The 13,501-nt window shown below is 43.6% G+C and overlaps 1 protein-coding gene across 11 annotated transcripts in view; it reads right to left on the reverse strand.

The window, feature by feature from the left end:
* akap9 (A kinase (PRKA) anchor protein 9) overlaps nucleotides 1–13,501 on the reverse strand; it is a 362,971-nt gene that overhangs the window by 205,687 nt on the left and 143,783 nt on the right. For all 11 annotated transcript variants that reach the window (XM_068012548.1, XM_068012537.1, XM_068012517.1 and 8 more), the window contains exons 16-18: nucleotides 10,105–10,183; nucleotides 1,782–2,156; nucleotides 943–1,404 (exon numbers count right to left, since the gene is read on the reverse strand). In XM_068012548.1, the coding sequence (XP_067868649.1) occupies nucleotides 943–1,404; nucleotides 1,782–2,156; nucleotides 10,105–10,183 (916 nt within the window). The remainder of the gene's footprint in view (nucleotides 1–942; nucleotides 1,405–1,781; nucleotides 2,157–10,104; nucleotides 10,184–13,501) is intronic.

The following is a 13,501-nucleotide window of genomic DNA, read 5'->3' on the forward strand; positions in this document are numbered from 1 at the left end:
CTGTTTTTCCACCCAAAGTGGATAACTTCATATTTTTCCACATTATATTCCATCTGCCATATTCTTGCCCACTCATTTAACCTGTCTAAATCCCCTTGAAGCCTCTCTGCATCCACCTCACAACTCACATTCCCACCTAGTTTTGTGTTGTCAGCAAACTTGGAAATATTACATTTGGTCCCCAAAAATCATTGATATGGATTGTCAACAGCTAGGGCCCAAACACTGATCCTTTCAGAACCCCACCAGTAACAGCCTGCCAACTTTTATTCCTACTCTCTGCTTTCTGTCCATTAACCAATTCTCAATCCATGTCAGTATATTACCCCAATCCCATATGCTCTAATTTTGCTTACTGACCTTATTGAAAGCCTTCTGAAAATCCAAACACTCCACATCCACTGGTTCCCCTTTATCTATTCTGCTAGTTACATCCTCAAAAAACTCTAACAGGTTTGTCAAACATGATTGCCCTTTCATAAATCCATGTTGCCTCTGCCCAATCTTACCATTACTTTCTAAGTGTCCAGTTATCACATCCTTTATAAAAGATTCTAGATTTTCCCTACTACTGATGTCAAGCTAACAGGACTGTAGTTCTCCATATTCTCTCTCCCTCAAACAGAATCAATTTACTGACTCATAAAAAATGATGGCACCAGATACGGCAATGAAAGAAGTAGCATGTGAACATATGTTCACACAAGCACAAATGACATAATGAGCCTCTCTCACTGGACAATATCCTAACATATAGCCCAAATGGAAGGAGGATAATGTTAGAAAATTTGAAACTGGTACAGTATCTGGTAGAACATTTCTGAAGTTGGGGTTGTTGCTTTGTTAGGGTACTAGATCTGATCTGAAAAGTGCTCTAACATACATGCAAGTGTTTGAAAGAAACTGCTTCAAAGTTTTCATTACATCTTCCAGAGAACTCACCTGTGCAACGTCTTGTCTCTCTAATTCAATAGGTTCTATTTTACATTCAACGCTCATTTCTTTCAAAATTGAATTATCTTTAGCATAAGAATCCTTGAATAGTTCCTGGTTAGCTTTCAAAAACTCCTGCAAAGCAGCATCTGTATCCACTCCATGTGTTTCCAATTTATATTCAATCTTGTAATTTTGCAACTGCCTCTGAATAGCTAGAATTTCAGCATTCTTCTGTTTCAAAGCTCTCTGAAGTTCCTCTTTTTCTTCTGAAAACAGATTTTCTAAATTTTTTCTGTCTGCATCAAACTGAAACTGAAGATCTTGTTTTAGAATACCCAACCTCTGTTCCATTTCATTCTCCCATTCTTCATCACTTCGTTTACATGGAGTAGGGTGTGCTTGCAGCTCCCTCATCATCCTAGCCATCTCAGTCTGCTGAGCAAACTGTACAGACATCTGCACAATTACCTATAAAAATATAGGGAAAAAACTTTAGTACAATGGATTAAAAAATCAATTTAAATGTATACTGGTCAAAATTTAAATCATTTTAAAGTTTAGATTATTTCAGAGCAATCATTTTAATACTGCAATATTGTGAATAAAATTCTAAAGCACCACAGTATTAGCTACTGTAATTGTTATTTTAAATTGTAATTATCATCGTGAGTGAGTTATGAGGCAAGATATTATAGATAGATGGTAGTGGGAACAAATGTCTCACTTTAAACCCACCTCCTCTAATTCATAACTTTTTACCAGTTTTAATAAATCTCTGAGGTAGCTGATAAGTTACGTTATGCTATATTCTTGCTGAACTTTAGCATTAAATGAGACTATCATACCTTAGCTATTTCTTCCTGCAGGCGTTCTTCATATTGCTTCTTCAGAAGATATATAACATGAGTAGATTCACTTTTTGGCTCGTGAGTCTCTTGGAATACATGTTTTTGGAGAACTTCTTTCAAGACCCTCGAAGTAGGCTCCCCACCAGCAAACTTAGTTGACTCCTCTCCAAATATTTCCACCTCCTGATTGTAATGTGTTCTTATAACAGTTTCCACTTGTTCCAGTTTTTCATTGTGTGGGTCTTTCAAATCAGAAATCTCATCTTTATATTTGGCATGCAAGGGCTCTCTCAAACTTTGTAGCTGTTGTGAAAGACCAAGATGTTTCATGTGCCATTGTTGTTCCTGAGTACTATCCACCTTTGCCTCAACCTATAAAAGAAATGCTATTACATAAGCTACATAAGAAGTCTTTTGTTAGTAGTTTTGTAGGACCAAAATTTAATGCCCATGGTGCTCTTTAAGGAGCTGATATTAAGGGGCAAGTCAAATGTTAAGTATAGATTTAAATTGGTTCAATTTCCAAGTTTACAGTCCATTGAATTAATATTGGGTCATTAGAAGCAGCGTAATATTATAATCTAATATTATTTCTGTTGGACTAATTAGTTTATGTCAATGGCCTCCAACAATAAATACCATAAAAGTAATAAAGTGCTGGAAATACTCAGCACGTCTGGCAGCATCTGTGGAGAGAGAAACAGAGTTAACGTTTCAAGTCGGATATGACTTCTTCAGAACTATTTTATTTTTTACCAAGCATTTGGTTAACCACTTAGCAAGTGCTTTTATAATGCAGGTAAACCAATATACAAGGCACATACAAGTTTGATTCACATTTAAAAGTAATTATTACAATGACACAGCAAAAGAGACAAAATTGTTAATGTGCATTATCAGTAGCCACAAGAATGCAACAGCCAAAGCTGTTGCTGCTTTTAACAGAAAGCAAAAGTTGAATTGCAGTTTTCTTTTATGTCTCCTATGCTACTTGGGCTGGCAAGTAGCAGGTAACATCTGTGCCAGATAATGACCATCTTTGACATAAAAGTCCAGCCATTCCACCTTGACCTTCAATTGCACTAATCACCAGGTACCCCATCAACATCATCTTGGCGAGTCACCATTCAACAAGAAGTTAACTGAATCAGCAATAACAACACAGGATCATAGGAAATATGAGCAGGCATAGGCTAATTGACCCATCAATCCTGCTCTGCCATTCAAACAGATCATGGCTGATCATCTACCTCTACGCCACTTTTCCCCACTATCCCCATATCCCTTGATGTCGTCAGGATCCAGAAATTTATTGATTTCTGTCTAGAACATGCTCAATGATTGAGCTTCCACAGCCCTCTGGGGTAGAGAATTCCTCAGATTCACCACCCTCTGAGTAAAGAAATTCTTCCTCATCTCAGTCTTAAATGGCCTGCCCCTTATTCTGAGACTGTCCCCTGGTTCTCGACTCACCAGCCAGCGGAAACATCCTGTCCACATCTACCCTGTCATGCCCTGTAAGAATTCTATAAGTTTCAATGAGATCATCTTTCATTCTTCAAAACTCTAGAGAATACAGGCCCAGTTTCCTCAATCACACCTCATAAAACAATCCCGCCATCCCAGGGATTAGTCTGGTGAACCTCCGTTGCACTCCCCCTTTGACAAGTTTATCCTTCCTTAGGTAAGGAGCCCAAAACTGTACACAATACTCCAGGCGCAGTCTCACCAAGGCTTTATACAACTGCAGCAAGACATCTTTACTCCTGTATGCAAATCCCCTTGCGATGAAGGCCAACACAGAATCATAGAATGGTGCTAACACCTGCATACTAGCTTTTAGTGACTAATGAACAATGACACCCAGGTCCCTTTGGACTTTCCAACCTCTCACCATTTAAGAAATACTCTGCCTTCCTGTTTTTTCTACCAAAGTGGATCACTTCACACTTATTCACATTATATTCCATCTGCCATGTTCTTGCCCATTCACTCAGCCTGTAAAAATCCCCTTGACGCCTCCTTGCACCCTCCTCACAATTTACATTCCCACCTAGTTTTGTGTCATCAGCAAATTTGGAAATATTACATTTCGTCCCCACATCCAAATCATTTATATAGATTGCGAACAGCTGTGGACCAAGCACTGATCTTGCAGCACCCCACTTGTAATAACCTGCCATCCTGGGAATGACCCATTTATTCCTCCTCTCTGCTTTTTGTCTTAACTAATTCTCAATCCATACCAGTAGATTACCCCAATCCTATGTGCTCTAATTTTGTTTACTAACCTCCTCTGTGGGACTTTATCAAAAGCCTTCTGAAAGCATGGTGGCTGGAAGAACAAGACAGAGGCTATGTACAGGTCATTCAACTCTTGACCTCCCTAAAGCCTCTCCGCCATTCACAATGCTTAAGTCAGATGTTTGATAGATTATTTACCACTCACCTAATTAGGTGCAGCCATAATATAAATCAAAAAGTTGAACACCATCCCGGACAAAGTAGTTAATTTGATCTCGCCACTGGCCTCAGTATCTACCCCTTCACCACTGACACACTGGCTGCAGTATGTATGGTCCATAGGATGCACTGGAGGTTGCAAGAACAACACGTCCCTCCTCTGCAACTTCAACCGCCAAGAAGGACAAGAGCAGTAAAGTTGTGGAAACACCTTCATCCCAAATCTCACACCACCCTGACTTAAGATATATATTGCTGCTGAGTCAACTGAATTTCGCTACCCAACACCATTGTGGCAGCACTACCATGAGGACAGCAGAGGAAAGGCCCAATAAATCTATTCAGAGCAACCAGTGCTGGGCAATAAATGCAGACTTGTCGGAGTTGCCCACATCCTAAAAACAAATAAAATTAACAGAGCAACCCAATCATGGATCTCACTGCTATTTGTGGAGCACTACTGGTCCAGAATGGTTGCTGTGTTTGCCTACAAAACAAACTCACTTCAAAAGTAATAAAAACAAGAAATGCTGGAAATACTCAGCAGGTCTGGTAGCATCTGTGGAGAGAGAAGCAGGGTTAACGTTTCGGGTCAGTGACCCTTCTTCGGAACTGGCAAATATTAGAAATGTCAAAGGTTATAAGCAAGTAAAGCAGGGTAGGGCAAGAGATAACAAAGGAGGTGTAGATTGGACAAGGCCACAGAATAGCTGATCAGAAGGGCATGGAGCAAAGGCAAACAATATGTTAATGGTGTGTTGAAAGACAAAGCATTAGTACAGATAGGGTGTTAACGAACTGAAGATTGAACAGCCACAAGCACAAACATGAAAAAAACAGTGGGTAAGCAAACTGAACAAACTATGAAATGAAATAAACATAGCAAAAAAAAAATTGTAAAAAAGAATAATTAAAAATAAAAGTAAAATGGGGGGCCCAGCATGCTCTGAAATTATTGAACTCAATGTTCAGTCCGGCAGGCTGTAGTGTGCCTAATCGGTAAATGAGATGTTGTTCCTCGATCTTGCGTTGATGTTCAGTGGAACACTGCAGCAAGCCCAGGATAGAGATGTGAGCATGAAAGCAGGGGGGAGTGTTGAAACGGCAAGCAACCGGAAGCTCAGAGTCCTGCTCGTGTACTGAGTGGAGGTGTTCCGCAAAGCGGTCACCCAGTCTGCATTTGGTCTCCCCAATATAGAGGAGACCACATTGTGAGCAGCGAATACAGTATACTACATTGAAAGAAGTACAAGCAAATCGCTGCTTCACCTGAAAGGAGTGCTTGGGGCCTGGGATAGTGAGGAGAAAGGAGTCAAATGGGCAGGTATCACACCTCCTGCGATTGCAGGGGAAGGCGCCATGGGAAGGGGACGAGGTGGTGGGGGTAATGGAAGGGTGGACCAGGGTGTCACGGAGGGAACGATCCCTTCGGAATGCTGACAGGGGAAGGGAGGGGAAGATGCGTTTGGTAGTGGCGTCACGCTGGAGGTGGCGGAAATGGCAGAGGATGATCCTTTGGATATGGAGGCTGATGGGGTGGAAAGTGAGGACAAGGGGAACCCTGTCACGGTTCTGGGAGGGAGGGGAAGGGGTGAGGATAGAGGTGCGGGAAATGGGCCGGACACGGTTGAGGGTCCTGTCAACAACAGTGGGGGGGAATCCTCGGTTGAGGAAAAAGGAAGACATATCAGAAGTGCTGTCATGGAAGGTAGCATCATCAGAGCAGATGCGTCGGAGACGGAGAAACTGGGAGAACGGAATGGAGTCCTTACAGGAGGCAGGGTGTGATGAAGTGTAGTCGAGGTAGCTGTGGGAATCGGTGGGCTTATAACGGATATTAGTAGACCATCATGCTGGAGGTGGCGGAAATGGCAGAGGATGATCCTTTAAAAAGTAAAAGTACCACTTCAAAAGTAATTCAATCTGTGAAGCATTTTGTGACATTTAAATGCAATAAAGTACTCTACATATTTCCAATTATTATTTTATTGAGCTAGATGGAAGACCACGCAAAGATTCTAAATTGAGAATGCACTTGTTATTTCATAACCAAAATCATTCACCACAATAGTGGTCAGTTCCCAAACTGCCTAAAGTGCAAAAAACCTAACTACCTATTGCAAGTTGGCCAAACTGATTCTGCATCAGATGACATTGGCATGGAAAAGTGCCAAACTGATTCTGCATCAAAATTTCAAGTAATAGTACATTTTTGCACAAAGTTAACCTTTATTGCATTTTTAAACACTCAAGTAGATGAATGAACAATATTAACTCAGATGAAGACTCAGATTTCTACTTCGACCTCAAAAAGATATGGACTTTACACAGGAAGACTTCACTGTAATGTGAGAACAAGAATTGGACTGGACAAAGCTTGAACTTGCCAAGACTAGACTTCAAGATTCTCTAAACTTACCTTAAAAGGCAACATAGGAGAGTTTCAATATGGGTTTTGTACTTTAAGAAGGCTCTTCCATGGGATACTATGTGATACCCTGCACTGCATTTTCACTTCTAGGACTTCAGTACTGTCAATTTGGGCTTGAACTGCACTGATGTATTCTCTGGCTACAGGCTACAAGGGTCTTTTGTAAAATTATCTCCTATTGGACATGGAAACACAAGACAGAACTACCATAATACTAGATCAACTGGCAATCTCACAATGAAGCCATAGTATGGCTGATATGAAAAATATCTATTGGCATACTGTTGAAATATAAAGTGCTCTTCTGAGGTTGGGGATGAGGCACACTGTGCAGATAAAATGGAGGGAGCTCAGCTCTGCATTGTCTGCATATATGTAATTAGGCATAAATTACAATTATGATGATGCTACTAGTTGTCCAAAATGGAAAAAAGTTTCATCATGACCCAGCACCTCAAGAAGCACAACATTCACCCAGATGAGGAACAAAGTGACCAGGAGTGTCTAATCAGGAAAGAGAAAGCCTGTGGCATCTTAGTACGGTGTTTGAGCTATCTTTTATTAGAAATCTGAAGAGGAAGCTAACAAAGGAAAAGTTTAATACAATAAATTGACCAACATTTGTGGTGCGATCTGGAAATTTAGGGATGGAGGGTTGGCAAGTGGAGAATGGGAAACTTGGATTCTAACCAGAATGGTCATACATTTTATACAGGAGCACAGTAATGTGCTGTTAGCCAAACATTAAAAATATCTTAAAAGACATCAGTCTTGATTTGCAACCTGGTTTTAGCTTAAGGAAACAGAGTGTATAAATTTATATTTAAGCTACATGAAAGTAGGAATATTCAGGAGTGTGCACACATGGGGAAAACAAGAATGAACAAATAAAAGAAATACTACATGCGTAAAATAAAATGCCTTCATTGTCATGCTGAACTTTTAATTCTTCTATGTACATGACATTTTACTGCTACCAATCGGCCTTATTTGGTTTGGTCTTCCTCATGAAACTCTTTATTCAATATGGTACAAGTTACTGGGTAAACTGTAATTACATTAAAAAACTAAATTAAACAGAAGTATTTAAAGACTTAGCTAAGCATTTACACCACAAAAGTGCCAGGCAATAACTCTAACCACCCACCCTTGACATTCTTGGGGACCACTGACCAGAAACTTAACTAGAAAACCAAGTCAGAGGCTGGGAATTCTGCAGCAGGTAACTCACCTGACTCCCCAAAGTCTTTCTACCACCAAGGCACAAGTCAGGAGTGTGATTGAATACTCTCCACGTGCCTGGATGGGTGCAGCTTCAACACTCAAATAGCTCGACACCATCCAGGACAAAGCAGTCCATTTGATCGGCATCCCATTCACCACTGGCACAACATGGCTGCAGTGTGTACCATCTACAAGATGCACTGCAACAACATGCCAATGCTTTAACAATGCATCTCCAAACCTGCAACCTCGACCATCTACAACAGGGTTGTCCGACCTTTTCAGGTGGTGTGCCGCATTACGATTTTTGCTCAGCCCGGGGGATTGGGTGAGAAAATTTTGAAAGATAAAGACCTTAAAACTTTATTTTACTAATAAAAACAATATATGTGCACTTTTGTGAAGAAGCTTCAAATGAGAAGACTAATTTATTGACTTACTTTGTTGTCGCTATATTGAAAACTGATTTGGTGACATACCTGGCATCGTTTTTGCTTGCATAAGTAGTCAATCTGTGCCTGCACACTTAATGCAGCGATGCAGGGCATTCTGGATAGATGTCCATCTGTCTGGATAGATGTCCATCTGTCAGGACAGACCTTGATCTCTCTCTCACAATCTCCCTGCAGTGTGTGTGTGTGTGCGGATGTGTCGTGCTCTCTTCCTCACCACCCCCCCACCCTCACCGCTCCTCTAAGACTAGAGGGCACAGATTGAAAGTTCTGGGCAAAAGATGCAGCGGAATATGAGGAAGACCTTTTTTACACAGTGGGTGGTAATGACCTGGAACTTGCTGCCCACAAGGGTGGTGGAAATGGAGATGATCAATGACTTCAAGAGGAAGTTGGATAGCCACCTGAGAGAAATAGACTTGCAGGGCGACAGGGATCGGGCCAGGGAGTGGGACTGACTGCATAGCTCCATGGAGAGCAGGCATGGATTCGATGGGCTGAATGGCCTCCATCTGTGCTGCAAGTAAATGACTCTCTCTTCCCCACGCCCACCTCCCCCCGTCCTCTCTTCCCCCCTCTCTGCCTCTCTCTCTCACTCCACCCTCCGTGTCTTCCGTGTTCTCTGCTCCATGTTCCCCGCTGCACGTTCCTACAGCAGTCATTCCCACAACTTACGATGCCTGTTTAGTTTAGTTTAGAGATACAGCACTGAAACAGGCCCTTCGGCCCACCGAGTCTGTGCCGACCATCAACCACCCATTTATGCTAATCCTACACTAATCCCATATTCCTACCACTTCCCCACCTGTCCCTATATTTCCCTACCACCTACCTATACTAGGGGCAATTTATAATGGCCAATTTACCTATCAACCTGCAAGTCTTTGGCTTGTGGGAGGAAACCGGAGCACCCGGAGGAAACCCACGCAGACACAGGGAGAACCTGCAAACTCCACACAGGCAGTCCCCAGAATTGAACCCGGGTCGCTGGAGCTGTGAGGCTAACCACTGCGCCACTGTGCCGCCCGTATTATTTAAGTTGGAGCGGGTGGAGGCAGGAACTTGCCTAGGGTGCAGGATATAGGACATTTACTGAATCGCGTGAAAGCAGCAGGGATGGTTGATCCCAGGGTGCCTGTGCCACATTTGACCAGTGTTAATGCTGCCTGGGCAGCCTGTCAGTCACAGGGAGTGACCAATCAGAGACAGGGGTTCCCCTGCCCATCAGACACAGGTCCCACCTACACCCTCCGCCTGACGTACATAGCAGTCATTAATCAGAGATGAGCCACAGGCAGCTTGGCGAGCCAGATTCAAACCTTCAGCGGGCCATAGGACGGACAACCCTGATCTAGAAGACAAGGGCAGCAGCTGATGCATGGGAACACCATCATCTGCAAGTTTCCCTCCAAGTCACACAGCGTCCTGATTTGTAAATATATTGCCATTTCTTCATCAATGGGTCAAAATCCAGGAACTTCTTACCTAGCAGCATTGTGGGAGTATCTTCACTACACAGACTGTAATAGTTCAAGAAAGCTCATAATCACCTTCTTGAGGGCAATTATGGATGGACAATTAATGCTAGTCTTGCCAACGACACCCTCATCCTGTAAATGAATAATTTCTTTTTTAAAAGCCCAATAGCTCCCCCAAACAAGAACTCTAATACCATAATGCCACAAAACAAACAATGTTAATGGTTACATTTCTTAATCCATCAAATACACTGGCACTTTGCAGCATTTACCTTATGCTCCCCTTCCTTTTGTTGCTGTACATCAATGGCACAACTTTCAGCCGCTTCATCAGGGGCATTTATTTCTGGCCTAAATGAAAGGTTGGAGAAAACAAACAAAAAAATCAGTTTGAGTTCAATCAAGACATTTAGCTACATTCACTGTAGAAATCTTTGTTTTATCAGTTTCTTTCCTCCTTTAACACAGTCTTTAAAACTCACCTTTTTGATCAAGATTTCGTCATTCCCACTAATATCTTCTTCTCTGGTTCTATATGTGTATGTGAGATTACATCAAGTACCTTGGGATATTTATTTACATTAAAGGTGCTCAGCAGTAGCAGTGCTCATTAATAACCTGAAGATGGAAACAATATTTTTTATTCTTTCATGGAATGCGAGCGTAGGTGGCAAGATCAGCATTTGTTGTCCATCCCTATTTGACCTTGAGAAGATGGTGGTCAGCTTCCTTCTTGAACCGCTGCTGTCCATGTGGTGTAGTGTAGGTACACCCAGAGTGCTGTCGATGGGAATTCCAGGTTTTTGACCCAGTGACAGTGAAGGAATGGTGATAAAGTTCCAGGACAGGATGGCGTGTGGCTTGGAGGTACATTTGCAGGTGGTGGTGTTCCCATGGACCTGCTGCCCTTATTCTACTGGGTGGTAGAGATCGCAGGTTTGGAACGTGCTGTCAAAGGAGATTTGGCAAGTTGCTGCAGTGCATCTTGTAGATGGCACACACTGCTGCCACTGTGCAACAGTGGTAGAAGGAGTGAACTTTTAAAGTGCTGTATGGGGTGCCGATCAAGCCGGCTGCTTTGACCTGGATGGTGCTGAGCTTCTTGACTGTTTTTGGAGCTGCATTCATCCAGGCAAGTGGAGAGTATTCCAACACACTCCTGACTTGTGCCTTGTGGACAGTGGACAAGGTTTGGGGGCTCAGCTAGTGGGTTACTTGCCGCAGAATTCTCAGCCTCTGACCTGCTCTTGTAGCCACAGTATTTATGTGGCTGGTCCAGTTCAGTTTCTGGTTAATGGTAATCCCCAGAATGTTGACGATGGGAGATTCAGCAATAATAATGCCAATGAATGTAAAGGGGAGATGGTCAGATTCTCTCTTGTTGGAGATGGTTATTGCTAGGCACTTGTGTAGCTCATACTGTAGCTTTATGACATCCTCCAATGTGAACTCAGTCCACCTGCTTCAATGGGTGCTTGGAGCTCAGGGTCATTGCCCGACAACTGGACTGTAACACCGCACCAAACAGCATGACAAAAAAGGAAAGAAGGTACCAGCCCTTCCTTTTGCAAGCTGGATCAGAACTACGTGTCCTGGCCTGTCGGAAGACCTTACACAAATCAATGACTCTCGGAAGACCACCCCCATTAACAACGAGCTCAGAAGACTCAATGTGGACATTGCAGCACTTCAGGAGACACGCCTCCCTGCGAGCAGATCTCGAAGAGAGCAAGACTACCCCTTCTACTGGCAGGGTAGGGATCCTGAAGAACCAAGACAACATAGAGTGGGCTTCGCGATCAGAAACTCTTTGCTCAGCAGGATAGAGCCACCTTCAAATGGCTTGGAAGGCATACTGTCCATTCGACTGCTCGCCGCCTCTGGTCCAGTACACCTACTCGGCATCTATGCTCCAACACTCTGCTCCTCACATGAAGTTAAAGACCAGTTCTACGAGGAACTCCTTAATATCATTAGCAGCATTCCCAATACCGAACATTTGTTCCTGCTGGGGGACTTTAATGCCAGGGTTGGGGCCGACCATGACTCATGGCCCTCCTGCCTTGGGCGCTATGGCATTGGAGGGATGAATGAGAATGGACAGATACTGCTGGAGTTGTGTATCTATCACAACCTCTGCATCACCAGCTCGTTCTTTCATACTAAACCCTGTCACCAGGTTTCATGGAGGCACCCAAGATCATGTCGTTGGCACCAGCTGAATGTCATCGTCACAAGGCAAGCCTCTATAAACAGTGTCCAAATCACACACAGCTTTCACAGTGCGGACTGCGACACCGACCACTCCTTGGTGTGCAGCAAAGTTATACTCAAATCAAAGAAGTTACATCACTCCAAACAGAAGGGCCACCCGCGCATCAACACTAACAGAATTTCTTATCCACAGCTGTGACATAAGTTTCTAAATTCACTTGAGAAAGCCCTTCAAAACACTCCTACAGGGGATGCAGAGACCAAGTGGGCCCACATCAGAGACGCCATCTATGACTTAGCAATGACCACCTACGGCAAACGAGAGAAGCAGAATGCAGACTGGTTTCAATCTCACTTTGAAGAGCTGGAACCTGTCATAGCCGCTAAGCGCATTACACTGCTGAACTACAAGAAAGCCCCCAGCGAGTTAACATCTGTAGCACTTAAAGTAGCCAGAAGCGCTGCACTAAGAACAGCCAGGCGCTGTGCAAATGACTAATGGCAACACCTATCCAGTCGTATTCAGCTGGCCTGTGACACCGGAAACATCAGAGGAATGTATGATGGCATTAAGAGAGCTTTTGGGCCAACCATCAAGAAGATCACCCCTCCAAGTCTAAATCAGGGGACACGATCACTGGCCAACGCAAGCAAATGGACCGCTGGGTGGAGCACTACCTAGAACTGTACTCCAGGGAAAATGTCACTGAGACCGCCCTCAATGCAGCCCAGTCTCTGCCAGTCATGGATGAGCTGGACGAACAGCCAACAAAATTGGAACTCAGTGATGCCATTGATTCTCTAGCCAGTGGAAAAGCCCCTGGAAAGGACATCATTACCCCTGAAATAATCAAGAGTGCCAAGTCTGCTATACTGTCAGCACTCCATGAACTGCTTTGCCTGTGCTGGGATGAGGGCGCAGTACCACGGGACATGCGTGATGCCAATATCATCACCCTCTATAAGAGCAAGGGTGACCGCAGTGACTGCAACAACTACCGTTGAATCTCCCTGCTCAGCATAGTGGAGAAAGTCTTCGCTTGAGTCATCTTAAACAGGTTCCAGAAGCTGGCTGAGCGTGGCTACCCTGAGGCACAGTGCGGCTTTCGAGCAGAGAGATCCACCAATGAAACGCCGTTCTCCCTTTGCCAGCTACAGGAGAAATGCCGCAAACAACAGATGCCCCTCTACGTTGCTTTCATAGATCTCACCAAAGCCTTTGACCTCATCAGCAGACGTGGTCTCTTCAGACTACTAGCAAAGATCGGATGTCCACCAAAGCTACTAAGTATCATCACCTCGTTCCATGACAATATGAAAGGCACAATTCAGCATAGCGGTGCCTTTGGGATCTTCTTCTCCCTGCTGCTCTCACATGCGTTCAAGGCTTAAGAAGAAATTTTCCTCCACGCAAAATCAGATGGCAGGTTGTTCAACCTTGCCCGTCTGAGAGCG

The sequence above is a fragment of the Heterodontus francisci genome, chromosome 2 (assembly GCF_036365525.1).
Source record: "Heterodontus francisci isolate sHetFra1 chromosome 2, sHetFra1.hap1, whole genome shotgun sequence".
NCBI lineage: Eukaryota > Metazoa > Chordata > Chondrichthyes > Heterodontiformes > Heterodontidae > Heterodontus > Heterodontus francisci.